General features: G+C 40.8%; 1 protein-coding gene across 1 annotated transcript in view; it reads left to right on the top strand.

Moving 5' to 3' along the window:
• The window catches only part of pde4cb (phosphodiesterase 4C, cAMP-specific b), a gene marked incomplete at its 5' end in the record, with an annotated part of 45,488 nt that extends 27,776 nt beyond the window's left edge, over positions 1–17,712 (top strand). Inside the window, 16 exon segments of the mRNA XM_079245368.1 lie at positions 3,112–3,303; positions 4,020–4,061; positions 4,878–4,914; positions 6,499–6,572; positions 6,655–6,704; positions 6,996–7,108; positions 10,311–10,404; positions 12,855–13,027; positions 13,120–13,218; positions 13,516–13,680; positions 13,799–13,898; positions 14,893–15,047; positions 15,298–15,420; positions 16,757–16,939; positions 17,146–17,550; positions 17,552–17,712. Coding sequence (XP_079101494.1) covers positions 3,112–3,303; positions 4,020–4,061; positions 4,878–4,914; positions 6,499–6,572; positions 6,655–6,704; positions 6,996–7,108; positions 10,311–10,404; positions 12,855–13,027; positions 13,120–13,218; positions 13,516–13,680; positions 13,799–13,898; positions 14,893–15,047; positions 15,298–15,420; positions 16,757–16,939; positions 17,146–17,550; positions 17,552–17,710 — 2,164 coding nt within the window. The 3' untranslated portion in view covers positions 17,711–17,712.
• Positions 17,713–18,890: the final 1,178 nt, after the last annotated feature.

Below are 18,890 nucleotides of genomic sequence, written 5' to 3'. Positions count from 1 at the left end.
AGTTTTTGACAGCATCGTGCTGAATATGATATCTCTTCTCACTTAGAAATTTGGTTGAATAAAAGAGGAAAAAGGAACGTATGTAACATTTAAGGCTACAGGGGAGAGATATAACTGGTAGGTTCCTGTATGGTTTTATATCTAAATGGGAGAAATGGTCTCCATCCTTGCCTGGAGAGGAGAGGCATCTTTGTAAGAGGTGTCAAAAGTCTCCCAGTTCCTCTCTTTTCCTGTCAGCCAGATCTATTTATAGCTTCTGACGTCACTGGGCTCCTCTGATGGAGCCTCATCACGGCTGGCAGCACTGAGCGGGGGGGAAGGTTGTAGATTGGGGTTAAGCGAAGTGTGGCGGTGGTGGGGTGACATGGTTGAGGTAAACCCTGCAGCTGCAGCCCTGCCTCTCTCCATCATGTTTCACCAATCAGGTGTGAGGTACCAAATGCATCACAGTGCTGGATACAGCCTTCCTGGCCAACCCCCTCCCCCATCCTCATCTGTCCCTTCTTCTATGAACTGGGACTGCTTCATTCAGCATCAGTTGCATAATAGCCATCTTTCTTTTATCTAGCCCTATTATTGGTGGAGCCCTGGAGGCAGAGCTAAAAATAGATGCAGAGGCAACCTTACTGCTCTGTTTCCAATTGATACGACCCATGGATGGAGGGAGGGGGGGAGCTGACATGAATGAGAATGAATCTAATTGATAAAAACACACTTAAAAAAAACCCAACTGTATTAATAATAACACAGAGATTTACACACAATGCTTTTACATTTTATTCAACAATTATTTTCAGACATTTAGATCAAATGAAAACCAAAAGCAGCTGGTTTCAGTCCTTTAACCAGTTAATTTTACTCACAGATCCATAGGATCCTTGAAATAAGCAGATCTTACTGGCTGTATATGAAACACGGTTTGGAGATGAACAGAGAAAAAAAACATCCGTGTAGATAAGCTTTGACCCCTCGCTGTCCTTGCTTCGAGCTCCTTTCCCACCATTCGCTGCTTGGTTTGTCCTCATTGGTTTGCTCTTATATGTGTGTGATCAGTGTGTTTTGTCTGAAAATTGGGACAACCTTCAGTTTAAACCATCTGACTTCTTATCAATTGGGAAGTTTTTATAGGGATTAAAATGATTACAAGTGTAGTTGTGATGCTGTTGCTTAGGGCGCCACTGAATCAAAGATACAGATTTGTAAAAACTGTTATCATTTATGCATCTAAATTATACTTTAAAAATGGTTTCTGTGGGGATGCATGCAGACATACATGAATGCAGCTGCTGAGCGGGAAACAGCAGGAGAGGTGGTGCAGCTATGGCTGGTAGATGTGCTGATGTAAGACGCCTGCATTGACGTCATGTAGAGATAGTGAAGGGAAAAAGCTACATAAATGTTTTTGCTTGCAAAAAGCCGATAATCACCAAGGTTATAATAATACATCAGCGGATGTCCAAGAGCAATAAAACTGTAGATATTTATCAAACATTAATACAGCAAATCTCCTTTAAATTATGTGTTTAAAGAAGAATGTGTGTAATTGATAACATTTATGCATAAAAAAATAATAGTCACAGTCTGTTTTTGTAGGAAGAGCTGATTGTTTTCCCTGATTGGGCGTAAAAATAAAATACTTTTTTTCTTTTGTGATTTGATATGAATGGAAGTAAATCAGTATATGATATTGTCTTATATTGATCGCCAGCTTCTGAATTAAATTGATATAAAATCATACTGTAACAGAATTTCTAATATCTGCAAATACTGATTGATTATTTACATGGATATGATATATTATTATGATCAACCTTTTGATTTAAAACCACCAGGACACCAGATGAAGGTGTTTTTTTGTACTTTTTGTTGGCTGTCCTTGCAGCCAAACTGCAAATGCATCCATAGTGCATCTGACTTTTCTTATACATCTTCATCTTTATCCTCCTCATCTTTCATCTTCTTTTGCCACCAGAGTGTGTTGCAGCTCTTCAAACCATTGGTGTCATGTTAAACAGACAGATTTTTATTAAATGCACCACTGGGTTTAAACAGTTGGACGCAATTTCACATGAAACGTTCTGGGACACCTTGGATTGTGGTCCATGACTACAAAAAAATAAAAATGACTCTTTAATAACTGTTGGTGTGTTCATATAGAGGATCAGAAAGCTGACAGATTTTTAGCTTAAAGGTGGAGTATGTAAGATTTTCAATATTTTCTAAATAAATTAACTAATAAAATAACTACAATCATAATTAGATAGTTTTTTTTAAACATGTAGGTTCCAGTCGTTGTCATTATTTAAACTTGTAATTGAATAACGCATCAAATATAGACAGACTGGAACCTACATGTTTAAAAAAAAAAAAAAAAACTATCTAATTATGATTGTAGTTATTTTTTAGTTAATTTATTTTGAAAATATTGAAAATCTTACATACTCCACCTTTAAATAAACTGATGATATGATCAAAATGATGAAACAACTTTTAACAGAGAATCTCAAAACATATTTCTTTCTTCCAGGAATTTAAACAATATGTCATTTAGATCATATAGATAATATTTAGATAACATATCTCATATATAGCTAACAACTTTTAGTGGACTCTTTACTGAGCTTTGTTAAAACTGATTGTATTATTTGACCACAATGCAACGCTGTCCTGCTTTTTGCTGAACCAGCGTTCATGTTGACTTAAATCCTGTTCTTGCACACCGTTACAGTCGTAGCCTCTTTCTGCCAGCTGTCAAAGATCTGACAGTGATCTCTTGAGATATTTTTGAAGATAAACTTGGTTTTAAGCTCTGAGTTCTCAGCTGCTCGCCTTTCTGAACAGCTTTAACGGTTTGTAAGCCGTCTTGTTACACTTTTATCTCAGTTCATTCTTTTTTCTTCAGTCTGCATTGTTAACATCCCGACTCTCCCAGCGTTTATTTGGCATTGTTGTAAATGGAAAACACGTCAATCAGGTGACGGGTATCTGTAGTACTATCTAAGTGCACATGTTTTTAATTGTAAAAGCAATTTATACAATCAGTCAAATTGTAATAAAATAAAATGAAAATAAAAAATTTTATGATTTTCTTTTCTTTTTGTGTTTTTGCAGTTTTGATGTGGAGAATGGCCTGTCGGTGGGACGTAGTCCACTGGACTCTCAGACTAGCCCGGGCTCTGGTCTGGTACTTCAGGCCAACTTCCCCCACAGTCAGCGCCGTGAGTCCTTCCTGTACCGCTCTGACTCAGACTTCGACCTGTCACCCAAAACTATGTCTCGCAACTCATCCACTGCCAGCGACCTGTGAGTATTTATAGACGCTTTTCTTTGCTCTGTGTCAAATGCGGTCAACCAGCCTGTAAACACTTGTTGCCTTTTCTCTATACTCCTCTGGAAAAAGCTAGAAATCTTTTAGTTTACACCCCCCCAGCAAAATGGCGACAATACTGTTGTTCTGAAAACAGCGTAAAGGTTTCTAATAACAACTAATGAAGGAAGATGTGAAAGAATGTTATTTTAATAAGTATACATGTTATAACGTTTAAAGATGTGCATGAGGAACAGAATCACAATAAGTCACCTAATCTGTTTTCCTCTTAACATATCATTTACAAACCTACAGACGGACAGATATTGATGTTTATAATAAGTGATCAAAATGTAAATTTGAGTCCACATACCATCAGCATCAAACGCTTTGTTCCAGCACTGCTGAGGACAGAGTTTGGGAATTTATTTAACAGTCTCGTAATATTAAAAGATATTTCTTGTTGGCCCATCCAAGGTCCTTTTTTCATTCTAAGAAAAGGTGTTTTTAACATCTGGCTTTAAAGAGGCTTCTGGCGGCACAGCGTAACTTTGTCATCAAAGGTTCCAGCAGAGAAATGGGCTGTGCTGCATCCAGTTTCTGTATGTTTATAAGCTAAAGATTTCTCTGTGCAGCTAGCAGTCTGTTTGAAGCCAGTGACAGTGTAAATGGGGCCTCGACCACCAATAGCTGTCGCTCCTTTGTTTTGAAGGGAGGAGGGATTGAAGCATTGGGAAGTCAATTGGCTACCGCGGTGAGACATCGTGTGAAGACTGCTGTGATTTTTCTGTCAATCTCCTTTGGCTGTGCCATGTGGTCATGAGTCACCCTTCCCCCTTCCCAACCCTCCTGTACACAAGTCACCTTGTCCCAAACACGACCTGAAGAACATTATTATAGAAAGCTCGGCTGCAAAATCACCAGCAAGCATTTGACGAATGGTGAACTGAAATCTGCCTTTTTTTTGTTTGTTTGTGTATAAATTCATATAATTTTTTATATATCAGCGTCACGCAACGTGCATCTCACACAGAGTCAAAATGTTTGCTGGGTGGGGATGCACAGGTTGACTTTCTACCTTTCATATGCAGCATGGTTTTACCCGGAACCTTTAAGGTGTCTAAGATGCATGCGGTGACGTTAAAGTTTCTCTTCCTTTTAAAAACTCAGAGCATGAACACTGCCCCCCCCCCCCCCCCCCCCCCCCCCCTCCCCCTCCTGCACACTTTTCTACTTATACAAACATGTTAGGAGGCCATCTGTGATTTCTGACCCTCATAAAAACAGTGATTGTCGCTCTTTTTTGGCCAAACAGTAATATACACTTGCCTTTAGCTGTAACAGTTACCGAGATGTTTAGTTTGAGTGAAACTAGTGCATTCCACCCTCCATTCCCTTCACCCGGTGTGATTTTAGGACCATGCATGGTCTCAACCAACTGCAGTTTTTCTCCAGTATCCTTACATGTTGTCACTATGTGTGTCTGTTCTGTCAGGATTTTGCAACATTATTGCTGTGTTTGTCCCCTCCCATGATGTTTTCACAAGATCTTTGTGACTTTTTTCCCCAGACATGGAGAAGACATGATAGTGACTCCTTTTGCACAGGTAAGCCACATTTATACATATCCGCCAGCTCACAGATGCTTCTGTCAAATTTTTTTATTGTCTAGTTTAGTGAAGTTTAACCCAACTAAACATCTTTATATCAGAAACCAAAGGGTGAAAGGAAAATCTATACAGCAGCAGTCCATTTCTGTAAAAAATTCATGCAAGAAACAGTGTGTTTCTGTTTTATTTTTATTTGTAGATTTAAAATCAATTAAATTTGTTATGTCATGGATTTTATTCTCTAACCATTATGTAAGTAATAAAAGCACATTTGGTGCCTTATGTACAGAAAAGAGCACAATAGTTACAAATCTGTCTTCACTAGAAGTGTTTTATTATAACAGGAGGATATTTTCGCAATGATTTTAAGCCATTAGACCTCATTCATTTTGCCAACTGCAGCAATTGCATAAATATTTAATAAAAAATACTAAATAATATAAATTCTGAGTATTTGTTTGATTGTTAAAATTAGCAGATATCACAATTTGACCCCGTTAATTGTGATTTACTTTTCTTTGCTATGCATATTTAGTCTGATGTAGTGTGCTGAATTATACTTTTGGACACATTCAAACAAACAAACAAAGAAAATAGTTCAGCTGTAGAAGTGAGCCTGTCCAGATATTACACGTGGCTCCATGATGTTCTTCACTCACCAGTTTCAGAAATATTCAAATGGTTTATTTTTGACAGAAAAAACATCAACACACACAGTTTCTTTGTACTGAGCTTGTTCTGATGCTTTCTGTGTGTTTGCATCCTTTTGAGCCATGGCTTGTTAAAATGGTCTAACGCATGGCTGCCTCAAGATCTACCATCCTGCTACTTTTACATGCACCCCCTCTCTAAGACATAACTATATTCTCTCTTCTGCATGTCATTCAGCTCTGCAGAGGCCTGGCATCAGGCTATCCATTATATTCAGGTGTGTTGGTGAAAGGTTGCATCTTAAAGTTGCAGTATGGTATCTCCAGGACTGAACTTGGGCACTCCTGGTCTAATGTGATATTCTCCGATTCAAAATCCAGCATGTACTTTGCAACCACCACTTAAATTTACCCATAAAGATCCACCCCATGACAAAAGAAAATAGAAAGAGAATTCACATTTTACTTATCTGCACATCTTAATTTGTCCCTTGATATGTAAAAAATAACAACATACATTTTTGGGTATATTTACCATTTATTATCATGTGATATGTCAAAATTATTCTAGTGTAATCCTCTGCTTACTAATATCTTATCAGGGGGCAGAGGACAAGTATCAGATTGTGTTTAACAGCATTTTGAACAAAGTTTTTTACTTTAAAGTGATGCAAAATGTCTCCGAAACTAATTATATGTTATGCTGGGCTACATTATGTTTTATACAGATACTCTTATTATCTCAGGTTTGTAGGCAATGACAAAGTCTGAGAACAAAAATGAATCAAATCTCTGTCTGATACAAAGCTGTGAAACGTTAAAACTAAACGGATTTCACATGCTTGATCTCTAACAATGTATTTTCATTTGTTGTTGTTGATAATAAAGATTGCATGTTTAAATCGCATTTATACATTTTTTTCCTTCTTAGGTTCTTGCCAGCCTGCGAACAGTGAGAAGTAACTTTGCTGTTCTGACACATCTTCAAGATCGTGTGGGAAACAAGTAAGGAGAGAAAATAACCTGGATGACCAACAGATTGTTGTCATTGTTTATTTACAAATACTTAATGTAGTTCCTATTTCAGACGGCCGTCAGGCAGCAACCCGCCACCCATGTGTAAGCCATGTCTCGCAGGTCAGTGTTAATATCGCTGAATGGTGGGGCGCTGAGAGTGCAAAGCTGCAGTCGCCAGGTTTTTTTAAAGATAGCAAAAAAAAGATATCTGCTTTTTTTTAAAAATCTTATTAAAATGTATATTTGGTGAAAACCACACCCCCTCCCTCTGTAAATATGTTCTAACCACATCATTGTTTTCTATAAATGAGTAGATGGTCAGCCACAATATCAACCCAGCACATTTCAGATATTTTCATGCAGCCGCTGCCCTACTTCTGACCTGCAGCATGTGCTTGTGTGACCTTTCAGAGGAGCCTTATCAGAAGCTAGCGATGGAGACAATGGAGGAGCTGGACTGGTGTCTGGACCAGCTGGAAACGCTGCAGACAAGACACTCAGTCAGCGAGATGGCGTCCAATAAGGTTAGCACACAATGACTCAGCTTTTTACTCTCTGTGAAGTCAGTGGGTCACTGAAGATGCGTCCGTTGGAGCAGATTTTACTGTCCAGCGAAAAAGAACAGAATAAAAGAAAACAGGGCTAAAGGTGTGTCAGTATCAGTCACCTAAGGATGATATTTTGCAGCTCAGAAAATCAAAGTGTGACTGAGCAAGTGATGATTCAGCAAAAAAAAAAACATTTCAAATTTTTGTCTTTCCTGCAATAGAATATCCTTATGTCATCACATGTTGGTCTTATGTGGAGCTTCAACACACAAGTTTTGTTCTGAGGCAGTTTTTAACAGTGATTTTAACACAGTGAACAACGAGTGGAACCTCCTTTAACAAAAGGAGTTAATTAGCATCACTCATTCTGCTTCTTTCCTCTGTGTGGTTCCTCAGCCAATCAGATCCCTCTCATCCACCCAGCCCCTGAAACCAAGCTAATGTGATTGGTCAGACATGAGGGGGACAACGTTCAGGACAGAGAGGGAGGGTTGTTCAGCCTCTCTCTCTTCCTCCCTGTACATTTCTCTGTGACAGTGTGTAACAGAAGCTGGATAAGAGACTGCAGTCACAGTTTTTTCCCTAATGTTAGAGCACATCCCAAGCTTCCCACGCCTACCCCGCTAACCCCTCCTCCATCTCCTGCACAACACCTAGGACTGTGGGAACTTTTATTTCCATATGGACTTCCTTTTACGTTCAGTGTCTTCTGCACATGAAGCAGGATTTGCTCTAGAAGGCAAATTACAGCTGTTCACTAAGAAAGCAAACTTGGATTTTAGCTGTAACTGACACCAACATGCATGGGTGGACATGCTTCCTTTGGCATCCTGGGTTTGTCTCTGCTGGAGACTCAGACAGGTGAGTGATGGGGAGTGCTGCTGGCTTTCCTTGTTTACAGTGGGATCTATTGATCGGCATTGCAGGGGGCAAAATGCTGAGTGAGCCTGGCCGTCCGATCCGACTCAGGACTGAATCTACAAACAGGCTGAACATTGACAAGAAGTGCACGTTTACAGAGAACATGTGATGTAAAGACAGAATGAGTAGAGCTCTCTGTTATTAATGGAGTTCAGAAAAGTGTTGCAAGTAAGCATGTTTATGTGTTTGCATGTGAAAATGTTTCACAACCCTGCAGGAGACAAAAACTGCACGACGAGCCGAGACCGATTCTGCTTGTAACTACAGGACAGTACGTGTTCATGTGCATCCCTAAGTGTGTCACATAGTAACCGTGTAGCAACTGCAGATTTGCTCTCACCCCCCTTCCTCTTCATTCACCACGTGCTGAAGCTGTTACATAATCAGTGTGGAAACTAAAGCTGCAATAAAAATCTGAGAGAAACACTGAACACTTTTGTTTTTCATAAACATTATGGTCATGAATGACTTACAAGTGTTTTCTGCAGACACTGGTGTTTTTATCCTTTTTTACAGATTGTAGGACTTTTTTAGCCAAGTTAAAAAAGTTTAATAAGCCTACAGGTAAAGCATCCTGATACTTGAGCGTCAGTCTACTTGCGTGGCAAACAGAACAATGGATTGTCAGTGTCTCAAAGTTGGTTTCTCATTCATATGTTTCTGGGCTTTTTCTCAGTTTTTCATTTCATGATGTGTCCAGTAGGTGATGGATCTGGACTGGCGGAAGGTCCTGGCACCCTAATGGGTGCAGAATGGGTTTTAAAAATTTCTTGAAACAATAACTGAGACCTTCCCTGGAAAAAAAACACGTTGTCTGGATTCTCACAAGGCTTTTTATGTCATTTACAATTAATGCTGAACATATGTCGTCATTTCATGTTCACAATTCATCTCCATACAAAAACAGATACTCTAATCCTGGCCTACTGGATTTTATCTATGATTTATATTATAAAATCATTATATGATATTTTTTAAAGAAATCTGAGATTTTTCTGTTTCTACGTCAGACACGATGTTTTTGCTCTATTTTCTAGCATGTTTATAGTTTAACAACTAAAAAAATATTTAGTTTTGGGTTGTTTTTTTTCTTGTAAATGCAGCTTCACTACTAAAAACAATTAATTCTGTTCACTAAAAGTGTCAGAATCCTGACTTTTATAAAGATTTTAAGCCAAACTGGAGGTGAATATTTTGCACCTTGTTCAACATTGTACTCCAGAGAAATTTATTCCCTCTTGATGCCAATGAAGAGGTTTGGTTTGGATACGAGTCTCCTGACTGACGTCATCATTTGCAGTGACTAGCTGTGTCAGCACTGCTACAGACATCTGCACCGTGGTCAGGACAGCTCCCTGCAGGATGTTAGTATCTCAGGAGATAGACTGCAGAGTAAAATGTGTAGCCTGTGATCCCATTCCCCCTCAGTGAAGTCCTTCATGCTCCTTGCCACAGGTAGGAGAAGCAGAGAGAGAGAAGTGGGAGAATATATAGACCAAAGAATAGCTTCAAACTTGAAGCAATCACCAGACTGTTAACCAGTATGTTAAATTCTCCATAGGATCATTATGTCTGCCCCCAAAATAACTCAGACCCAAGTGGACAAACAGGTTGGAACAGGTGGAGAAAAGTTTTTTGGTGTGATATGAGATAAATCAGCAAGAATGAAAGGAAACATGTACAAATTGGTGGCAGCATCACCAATGTTATGTTGCTTGGAGACAGAGAAAGGGACTATTTGGGAGTAACAAGGATGAATTGGATCAGGAATGAGTAAATCAGAGCACATGTTGGATGTTTTGTAGACATAAAAGAGACTGTTAGATAAGATGGACAGGGATGTACAGAGGAGGAACAGTGAGGATACAGAGGTTGGGACTACCAGGCAGAAGGCCAAGAAGAAGAGCAAAGAGGACATATATGGGTATAATGGATAGGATGTGAAGTTGGTGTAAGAGGAGAAGCTGCAGAGGGTCAGATGGAGGCAGAAGATTTACTCCAGCGCCCTCTAATAGGAAAAGCTGAAGAGAAAAATATATGAATAATCTGCACAATGTGTATGTTTGCACCACAGTGGACTTCAGTTCCACCTGAATTTATTATTTCCCCCCTACCAGATGTCCAGGGCAGGACACTGTATGCAGTCACAAATAAAAGGCTGACCAGACTTTCAACCAGTAAAATGAAAAACATAAACCTGTAAGCATCTGCGTAAATTAAGCACTATATCTTTGTATTTTTTCTTGTATCCTCACAGTTTAAAAGGATGCTAAACCGTGAGCTGACACAGCTGTCAGAGACGAGCCGCTCAGGGAATCAGGTGTCAGAGTTCATCGCCAGCACCTTCCTCGGTGAGTTTGACTCTTTAGAAAATAATTTCTTCTGAAAATAACAGTAAAAAAAAAAAGCAGCTGGACTCATCAGAAAAAGATCATCAGACATTGAAAGTTGGATGAAAGAATCATCAATGAAATGAACACAAAGCTGGATGATGTGTGGTATAATGTTAATAACAAAAGGTTTACAAAAGTTTGAATGTTTGGTTTTTAATTGAAATGCCGTATAAAGGTCTGACATAAACGCAAAGCATGCGATAACATCCTGACTCTTAAAATGTAGCTCATTTGCATAACTGCATTACCTGCTTTTACTGACGGTTGTAAATCGTGTTGTTTGGTTAAGGCAGCAGATCAGACTGTTGTTTACGGGGTTAACTTGCATTCAGCATAATGTCAAATATGTAAAAAGGTAAATTAAAAAAAAGGATTTTTAAAAAAGCAAGAAGGAGAAAGGGATTATTTAAGCAATAAGAGAAGGTCAAATAGAAGAGAAATGTACATGGAAGGACAGGAATTGAGAATTCACAGATGGAAAGAGAGAAGGATGGAAGAAATGAGGTGAATGTTTAACATGTAAGTGAAATGAAAGCGGTAAAGGAGAGGACTGGAGAAGGTGAGGATTTTTCCTTCTCTGAATCAGGAGGAGGCGTGGCAACAGACAGAATTCCCGGACACATTGTGTGGCGTTGTCGTAGCAACAGGGTGCAATATTATTCAGCGGCGTGTTGCATCAAAAGGAGGCTCAGTCTTCAGCAGCCCATCCGGCATGATGATCCAGCCGAATGAGGATGGAGCCGTATGTCAGGTGCCGTTCTGAGATGAGTGCCTCATGCCTGGCTGCGTTTGGAAATGAACTCCATGGCTCTAGGTGTGAGGAAGAGGAGACACGGTGAGAGAGGTGAGAGAGGCCAGACTGTGCCTCGTATGAAGCTGCCATTCAGGTTGTTGTGCATCTTTACGGTGGCGTGTGCTCGTATCAGGGCTCAGATCTGATTGTTGCTCCGGCTGTCGAGGTTGCCAGGCTAATAACAAAGATGCAGAGGATGATATGTGGACATGAGGTAAAGCCGGCTGTCTGTGATGTCAAAGTGGGATCATTATTTCCTTGGTTTCTGTTAAACTGGATGAGTCATTTTTACCACAGACATGTCTGCTGGGACACCTTTGTGTCAACAAATCACGTTCAGATCATGTCTGTGGCTGAAAACCTTGATTTCTTCATTTTTTCGTCTATTGTAAAGGGCAATACTTTCACATCAAGTTGAGAATACCAGCCTGTTATGAGATCAGGTCTGGGATGTTTTGAGAAATATGAATGCCATGTCATTGGATGTGACATAAAACTGAGCTCCCGAGAAAATGATGGTTGTTTCTGTCATATTTAGCTTTCTGCTCGTATTCTGCAACATAATGTTTTACAAATTAGAAGATCTTGTTTACATGTAAAATCGCTTACAGTTAAAAGGTAAAAACTATATAAAACATACAACCTCAAGCTGTGCTAATGTTATTAAAATGAATGAGGTTTTGTATTTTGTTGAGATGCAGGAGAGATGCACAAGGTCATGATGCTGGCTAGGACTACAGCTAGTCTGGATGTCATCGGAGCTGTTCAGTCAGACAACAGAGTATTTTAACCTTGTGTTATTTCCCTACCAAAATAAATTAAAATGTTTCTGATCAGTATGTATAAAATGTCTAACGTTGACCTCTAACATGTAGAACGCTGCTTCTACAAAGATTTCATGAGCTACAGTGTGTGGACAACTTCCTGTTTTGCCACGATGAGCTTATTAGCTATGTTCAAACGTAGTTTAATTATTTGTATGATGCTCCGTGTATGTAAAAGCTTTATTTTTAAATGCGTGAAAGGGGCTGGTTGTGCCAGAGGTGTTTCTGTTTGTTTAAACTTAAACATTTTGTGACATCAGCCTTATCTTGCAGGTCTAATTTATAAGAAAAGTGTTGACAGGGAAGTTTTAGCAGCATTTAGGACAAATGTTAGTGGTTTGTTAGATGTGCTTTACCTGCAGTGAAGAACTTAAATTTCCTTATTTTAACATGCAACGCAATAAACAATTCTGTGTTTTTCTATGTAAAGATTTTCTTTGGTATTTTGCTGCGTCTTATTTCCACCATTGGCTCTACTTTCCAACTAGAAGCCTGAAACACAATTTAATATTTTATATTCTCTGAGTTCAGACTATCCAAGTTAAGAATATCAGCTTCTGATTAAAAGTACAAGATATTACTGGTCGTTTCAGTAAATACCCTGAAACTTTGTTCATTTATGTCTTTTGTGTCTGCATAAAGCGGAAACTTTTGAGCCAGGACACAGATCAGGAAACTTGTCTAAGATATGGCGTAAAAATGATGAATCTGACGATATACTGCTTGAGATTCAGAACATCGTCACATGTATCAGATTTTTAACATCACATGTCTCTGTGTTCATGCTACAGAGACGCAACATGACATGGAGATCCTGTCTCCGCCTCCTAAGGAGAAGGAGAAGAAGAAGAGGCCTATGTCCCAGATCAGTGGCGTAAAAAAGGTCACACAAAGTCCGAGCTTAGCACCTGCCTGCATTCCTCGCTTCGGAGTGAACACACCACACGAGAACCTGCTGGCCAAGGTGGGATCACACAGCTGTCATCCTGACACAAAGTCACACACTTATTGATGCACTGAGTCTTTTAAATGCCCTGTGTTGTTTTTTTTCTGCAGGAAATCGAGGAAATAAATCGCTGGGGTATGGATATTTTCAAATTAGCAGAATATTCAGGAAACCGGCCTCTAATGGTGATCATGTACTCCATCTTCCAGGTAAGGAGACTCCTTCGTTAGAAAATGTGATATGTCACATAGGGTTCATTATATAAAGAAAAAAAAGTCTTATCTTTACAAGAAATCAATAGTTTTTATTTATTCAGTTTCATGTCCATGACTACGTAGTTATGATTCTAAAAAGAAAGGGAAAGAACTGTTCCGGTCTCTACTATGTTTTATACTGGGATCTACGAAGTCTGAACAAAAAAAAAAAACATGTTTCAAAAACTCTCTTTCATATCAGACAAAGCTAAAACACAGCTCTGTTTTATTCATGTTCATCCTCGATGACAGGAGCGAGACCTTCTGAAGACCTTTAAGGTGCCAATTGACACCTTCATCACTTTCATGATGACCTTAGAGGACCACTACCATGCAGATGTAGCTTTTCACAACAACATCCACGCAGCTGACGTGGTGCAGTCCACCCACGTCCTCCTCTCTACCCCAGCTTTAGAGGTAAGCTTCGCAAACCTCAGGACGCTGTTTGTAAATTAGACTAAATCTTGGTTGTGCGGATTTGATCCACTTCTATCTGTTCAGAATGATCTAATTTCCTCTGCTCTGTTCTTATCAGTCGGTGTTCACAGACCTGGAGATCATGGCCGCTCTGTTTGCTAGTGCCATCCACGATGTAGACCATCCAGGAGTCACCAACCAGTTCCTCATAAACACCAGTAGGTGACTCGCACACCTTGGAAACATAGTGCTTTAGGTAAAGATTAAACAACAAGGAGCCGTGCATTATACCCGTCTAATGCACGGCGCAGCGTTTAGAAAACCACGATGCGCAGCATTATAAGTGCATTATAAAAGTCTAATGCACGGATCCGAGTTCTTTAATCTGCTTATATCATAATCCCACACTGTAAACATTTTATACCAACTTTGTATTTCTTTTTTACAAAACTTGCTAAATATGATAAAGTATCGGAACTATTTCATGTTGGTCTCGATGTACTTTTTCTACCAAACACCCCCCGTGAAGCCACAGCGTGTTCCGCTCATTCACCTGTTAAAAGACAGCTGATCTGAATCAGCTGATTAACTCGTTGCTATGGTGACGCCCCTAGCAAAGGGATATTATAGGGATTGAATTTGCCATACTACGTGTGCATTCCGCTTAATCCAATTCAGGGTCGCAGGGAGCTGGAGCCTATCCCAGCTGGCTTTTGGGCGAAAGGCAGGGTACACCCTGGACAGCTCACCACTCCATCGCAGGACCACACAGAGACAAACAACCACTCACGCTCACTCCTAGGGGCAATTTAGAGTAACTGTGCCACCGTGCAGCCATACGTGTGCATATACATGAAAATATTACACGCCAGTTGTCATTAAAATTCTCACAGACCATGATTTAAAGATTTTTTAAAAACAGAATAATTCATGAAGCCAACTTTTAAATGGTTTGCATAAATGACATGTCTGCCATACTGGAATCATAAAGAAAAAATCTAGAACTGTAAGATCTTACATGTTCTCCCCCTCTAACAGATGATCTCCTGCCCCTCAGTGTCGATTTAGATCTGATCGTAGTTTAGTACTGACACATTTGGATCCCTTTATGTGTTTGACTCGGTCTGGGTCTGGATTGAAATGGGCCTCCATGAGTAACCATTGGCGCCGCCGATCACTGTTCTTTGACAACTTCAACCTCCTTTCCTCCAGGTTCGGAGCTGGCGCTGATGTACAACGATGCGTCGGTGCTGGAAAATCATCACCTTGCTGTGGGCTTTAAACTGCTGCAAGAGGAAAACTGCGACATCTTTCAGAACCTCAGCAAGAAACAGAGAGACTCCCTGCGCAAGATGGTGATCGATATGGTGAGAACGGAGCACTTTTTAGATCCAATCTTTTTGTTCTGTTAGATAAATTATCATTACAGTTTAACAGTTCACTCATGTTTGTACCTTACAAGGAAAAGTCACGTTGTATGTGTCAGTAGAGCCGAGAAGACAGAAAAGACACAGAGTTTTGTAAAACAAAGGAGCTGAAGAAGCATGTTTATGTCGTGTGTGTGTGTGTGTGTGTGTGTGTGTGTGTGTGTGTGTGTGTGGTTGCGTCCTGTGGTAGGTGCTGGCCACAGATATGTCCAAACACATGAACTTCTTGGCAGACATGAAAACAATGGTGGAGACCAAGAAAGTGACGAGTTTGGGAGTCCTGCTGCTAGACAACTACTCCGACCGCATCCAGGTTACTACCTCGTAATTACACTTTGATGACACACTCTGTATGTAGAAGTAGGACAGAAGATTGAAGTACACATAAAACAGAACATTTTATTTATTTTCTGCTTGAGCAGGATCGTTGCTATAAATACTTTTAAACACACTGATGTGTGAAGGTGCAAATAGATGTATTAACATCTTTAAATGTTAATACATTTACTGGTTACCAGTCCGTCACATTAGAAAACTAGAATCATAGTTTAAAGGGGTGCTATGATGGTATTTGGAGTTTTCTGAGCTTTCTACAGTGTTACAGTGTTGAATCCTCATCAGACATGTGAACGGCACTGTTTTTTAATCACCTAAACACATGTCTGAGTTTGAGTTTGAGTTCCAGCACTCTCTCTGTTCGGTTTCCATGGCGACGAAAAACGCATCGTTTTAGAGAGTTTTTTCTACTTGGAAATCCTTGTGACGTCCCGGGGGATAAGGTTCGGTGATTGGTTACCTTCTACTGGTTAACAAGGACATGTACAAATACATCAGGCGGGTGGAAAATGTGGGATAAAGTTATTTCCAACGATGGCTGGTGAGTTTACCAAAGAGAGACATCCTGCTGCATTCGTTGCTGTGGGTTGCTGTTTTCCACTTTGTTTTCAGGCTCTGATTCAGGTTCCAACATGTAGAGCTGTACGCTATGTGTTGACATTGTATTTAGTTTTTTATATTGAGTTCATATTAGCCTAATCCTTCTGTTTATGAGATGTTACAATGACGGCGAAAGCAGGTGCGGTGCGCGCTCCAATGTAGTGCAGTGGCGGGAGGCGGGGCTTAATGCGGAAGAGTCTCAATCCACTCGTTTTGCCTGCAGGCTGATAGACAGCCTACGGAGAGGGTTGGTCTGAAGTAAATAAATCGATTTGTGACAATAACTCCATCAATCCCAGCCCTTCTGGTCTCAGAAATAAAAATAAATTAGCCTGAAATGCACATAATAGTTCCACTTTAATATGAAAAAGGAAAAAGAAAGAACATTATATATATTTAAAAAAAACTATTAAAAACATGATCAAGTTTTAAAGATTTCAAACTCAAGCAGGTTTGGGATTTTAATTCAATTCAATTCACTTCAACTTTATTTATTTTAAATAAAAACTATTTAAATCTAGAGGGGGAGAGGCGGGCTTTAAGCTGGATTTAAATAAGCTGCTGATCTGCGGTTTTCTTAGCGTTTGTTCCAGTTGCATTTAGCACCTTTGGGCTTGCTACATACCACAAGGACAATTTTAGGTTAGAATTTATAACTTCAAGGTATTTCATTGAGTGTCCTCTAAAGGTTTGACTGTGCGTCGTTCCCGCAGGTTCTACAGAACATGGTCCACTGTGCCGACTTGAGCAACCCGACCAAACCGCTGGAGCTTTACCGCAAGTGGACTGACCGCGTAATGGAGGAGTTCTTCACGCAGGGAGACCGGGAGCGAGACAAGGGCATGGAGATCAGCCCCATGTGCGACAAACACAATGCCTCTATAGAGAAAAGCCAGGTAACACAGTCACCTGCGTTTGCTTCATCTGGCAACATCATGGGATTTATTTACAACCTCAACAACTTTGTTTCTTTTGTTTGTTTTTTAACTACAAAAGCAAATATCTGAAAAACAGAGTTTCCACCAGTTTGTTTCAGTTGTAAACCGTTGGAACAGGACCGCATTTATACCTTATACATGTCATCTTAATATTTTCACATCAGGTGGGATTTATTGACTACGTCGTGCACCCTCTGTGGGAGACCTGGGCAGACCTGGTTCATCCGGACGCCCAGGACATCCTGGACACGCTGGAGGACAACAGGGAGTGGTACCAGAGCATGATCCCCCGCAGCCCTTCGCCTTCAAGCCCCGAGGAGCACCGCGTGGAAGTGGGAGCAGCTGATGGAGCCGTGGAAGCAGGAGGAGCTATCTCTTCAGGAGGAGGAGGAGGAGGAGCGGACAAGTTCCAGTTTGAACTCACCCTGGAAGAGGAGGAGGAGGAAGAGGAGGAGCTGCAGTCTGACCTGGACAGCCCCTTAGAGGAGGAGTTCTCATCGGGTGGTGAGAGGCATCACGACTTCTCCTCCCCCTCTCTGTCTCCAGACCCCCGCAGCAGCAGGTACCGCCCCCCCATCGCCTCACCCGTCCCGGACCCTGACTTCCATGTCGGTGCGGAGCCCCCACCCCAACAGGACGCTGGCCTCCCCGGGGCGGGAGGCTGCTGACGCTGACATGGAGCTGAAGCAGGATGGCGACGGCGTGGCCTGCTTGCGGATGGGCACGTAATAACCAGCACAAGCTGCCCCGCCTGACAGACATGAGTGGTGGGTGTGCGGCGGCGAGGGCAGGCCAAGCCTTTACAATAATGTCTGTAAAATCACCACAGTCCCTTTACACTGGAGACACCCGCTCTGGAGAACAGAGGAACCTTCCTCCTCTGTGTTTTTTATTTTTTTTTATTTTTTTTTTATTATTATTATTATTATTTCCCAGCAAGAAGAATCGTTTTCGGATCTGTCTGAGTGCCTGAGAGGCCTTAATATCCCGTTCTGGTGTGCTGTAGCCTCAATTTGGAGTTTTCCAGACAGAAAATGCTGCATTTAAACTGGGAAGAAGAGCAGATCCAAGGCCTGTACTCTAACAAAAAGTAACAACGGTAAAGGAAATGTCTTCCTCCAAAATAACTGTGACGTCTGGACATGAGCAGCGAATGAGGCTCACGGCGGTATGACAGGGTCTCGGAAATTATTTTGCACCATAGTTTTAACGAAGGACGTAACGATATTGAGTCCTTGTTGGAATATGTGAGAATGCGTCTTTAAGAATGATGTGTGAACCATTTAACCAAATAGAGGATGTAGATGAGCAGCAAGAGAATCAGTGGACCTTAACCTCAGGGTATGAAGAGAAACACAAATCTAATGTAGCACAGATGTATCCCTGACCTGCCCCCCCCCCCCCCCCCCCCCCCCCCCCCACACACACACACACACTGTCTTTCTCATCTGTCTCCAAGCTAGAGACAAATGAGACTTTGTTCAACGTGTGTGTCCATAGATTTACTAAAAGCCCTTTAATACAGAATCAGGCAGAAGCAATTGAATCCGGAAACCAGCTTGGAGTGCCACAGAACACGACCACTGAAGACTGGCCCCCCAGTCCCACCTGGTGAAATGGAGGAGACACCACCTGTATAATTATTTGGAGCTTTATTCTATTTTTTACCTGAACTTATTTTAAACGTTTTGATTTTCATACTGTTCCTCGTTGTTTGCTAGTCCTGTTTGTGTTTATGTGCTTTAAAAAAAAAAAAAGGCAAAGAAATAATTTCTTAATCAGAGTGCCTCCGGTCTGTAGTAGCACTTTACCGTCTCTGCCGTTCAGCTCTTCTGTTCAGTCACACAAAGGGCTTCACCCACTGCATGCCTACCGCTCACAAAACTAGTACAGGACATGGACTGCAGGT

This window comes from Telmatherina bonti (assembly GCF_933228915.1).
Source record: "Telmatherina bonti genome assembly, chromosome: 8".
NCBI classification, from domain to species: domain Eukaryota; kingdom Metazoa; phylum Chordata; class Actinopteri; order Atheriniformes; family Telmatherinidae; genus Telmatherina; species Telmatherina bonti.
This window is presented reverse-complemented; position numbering and strand designations above follow the sequence as displayed.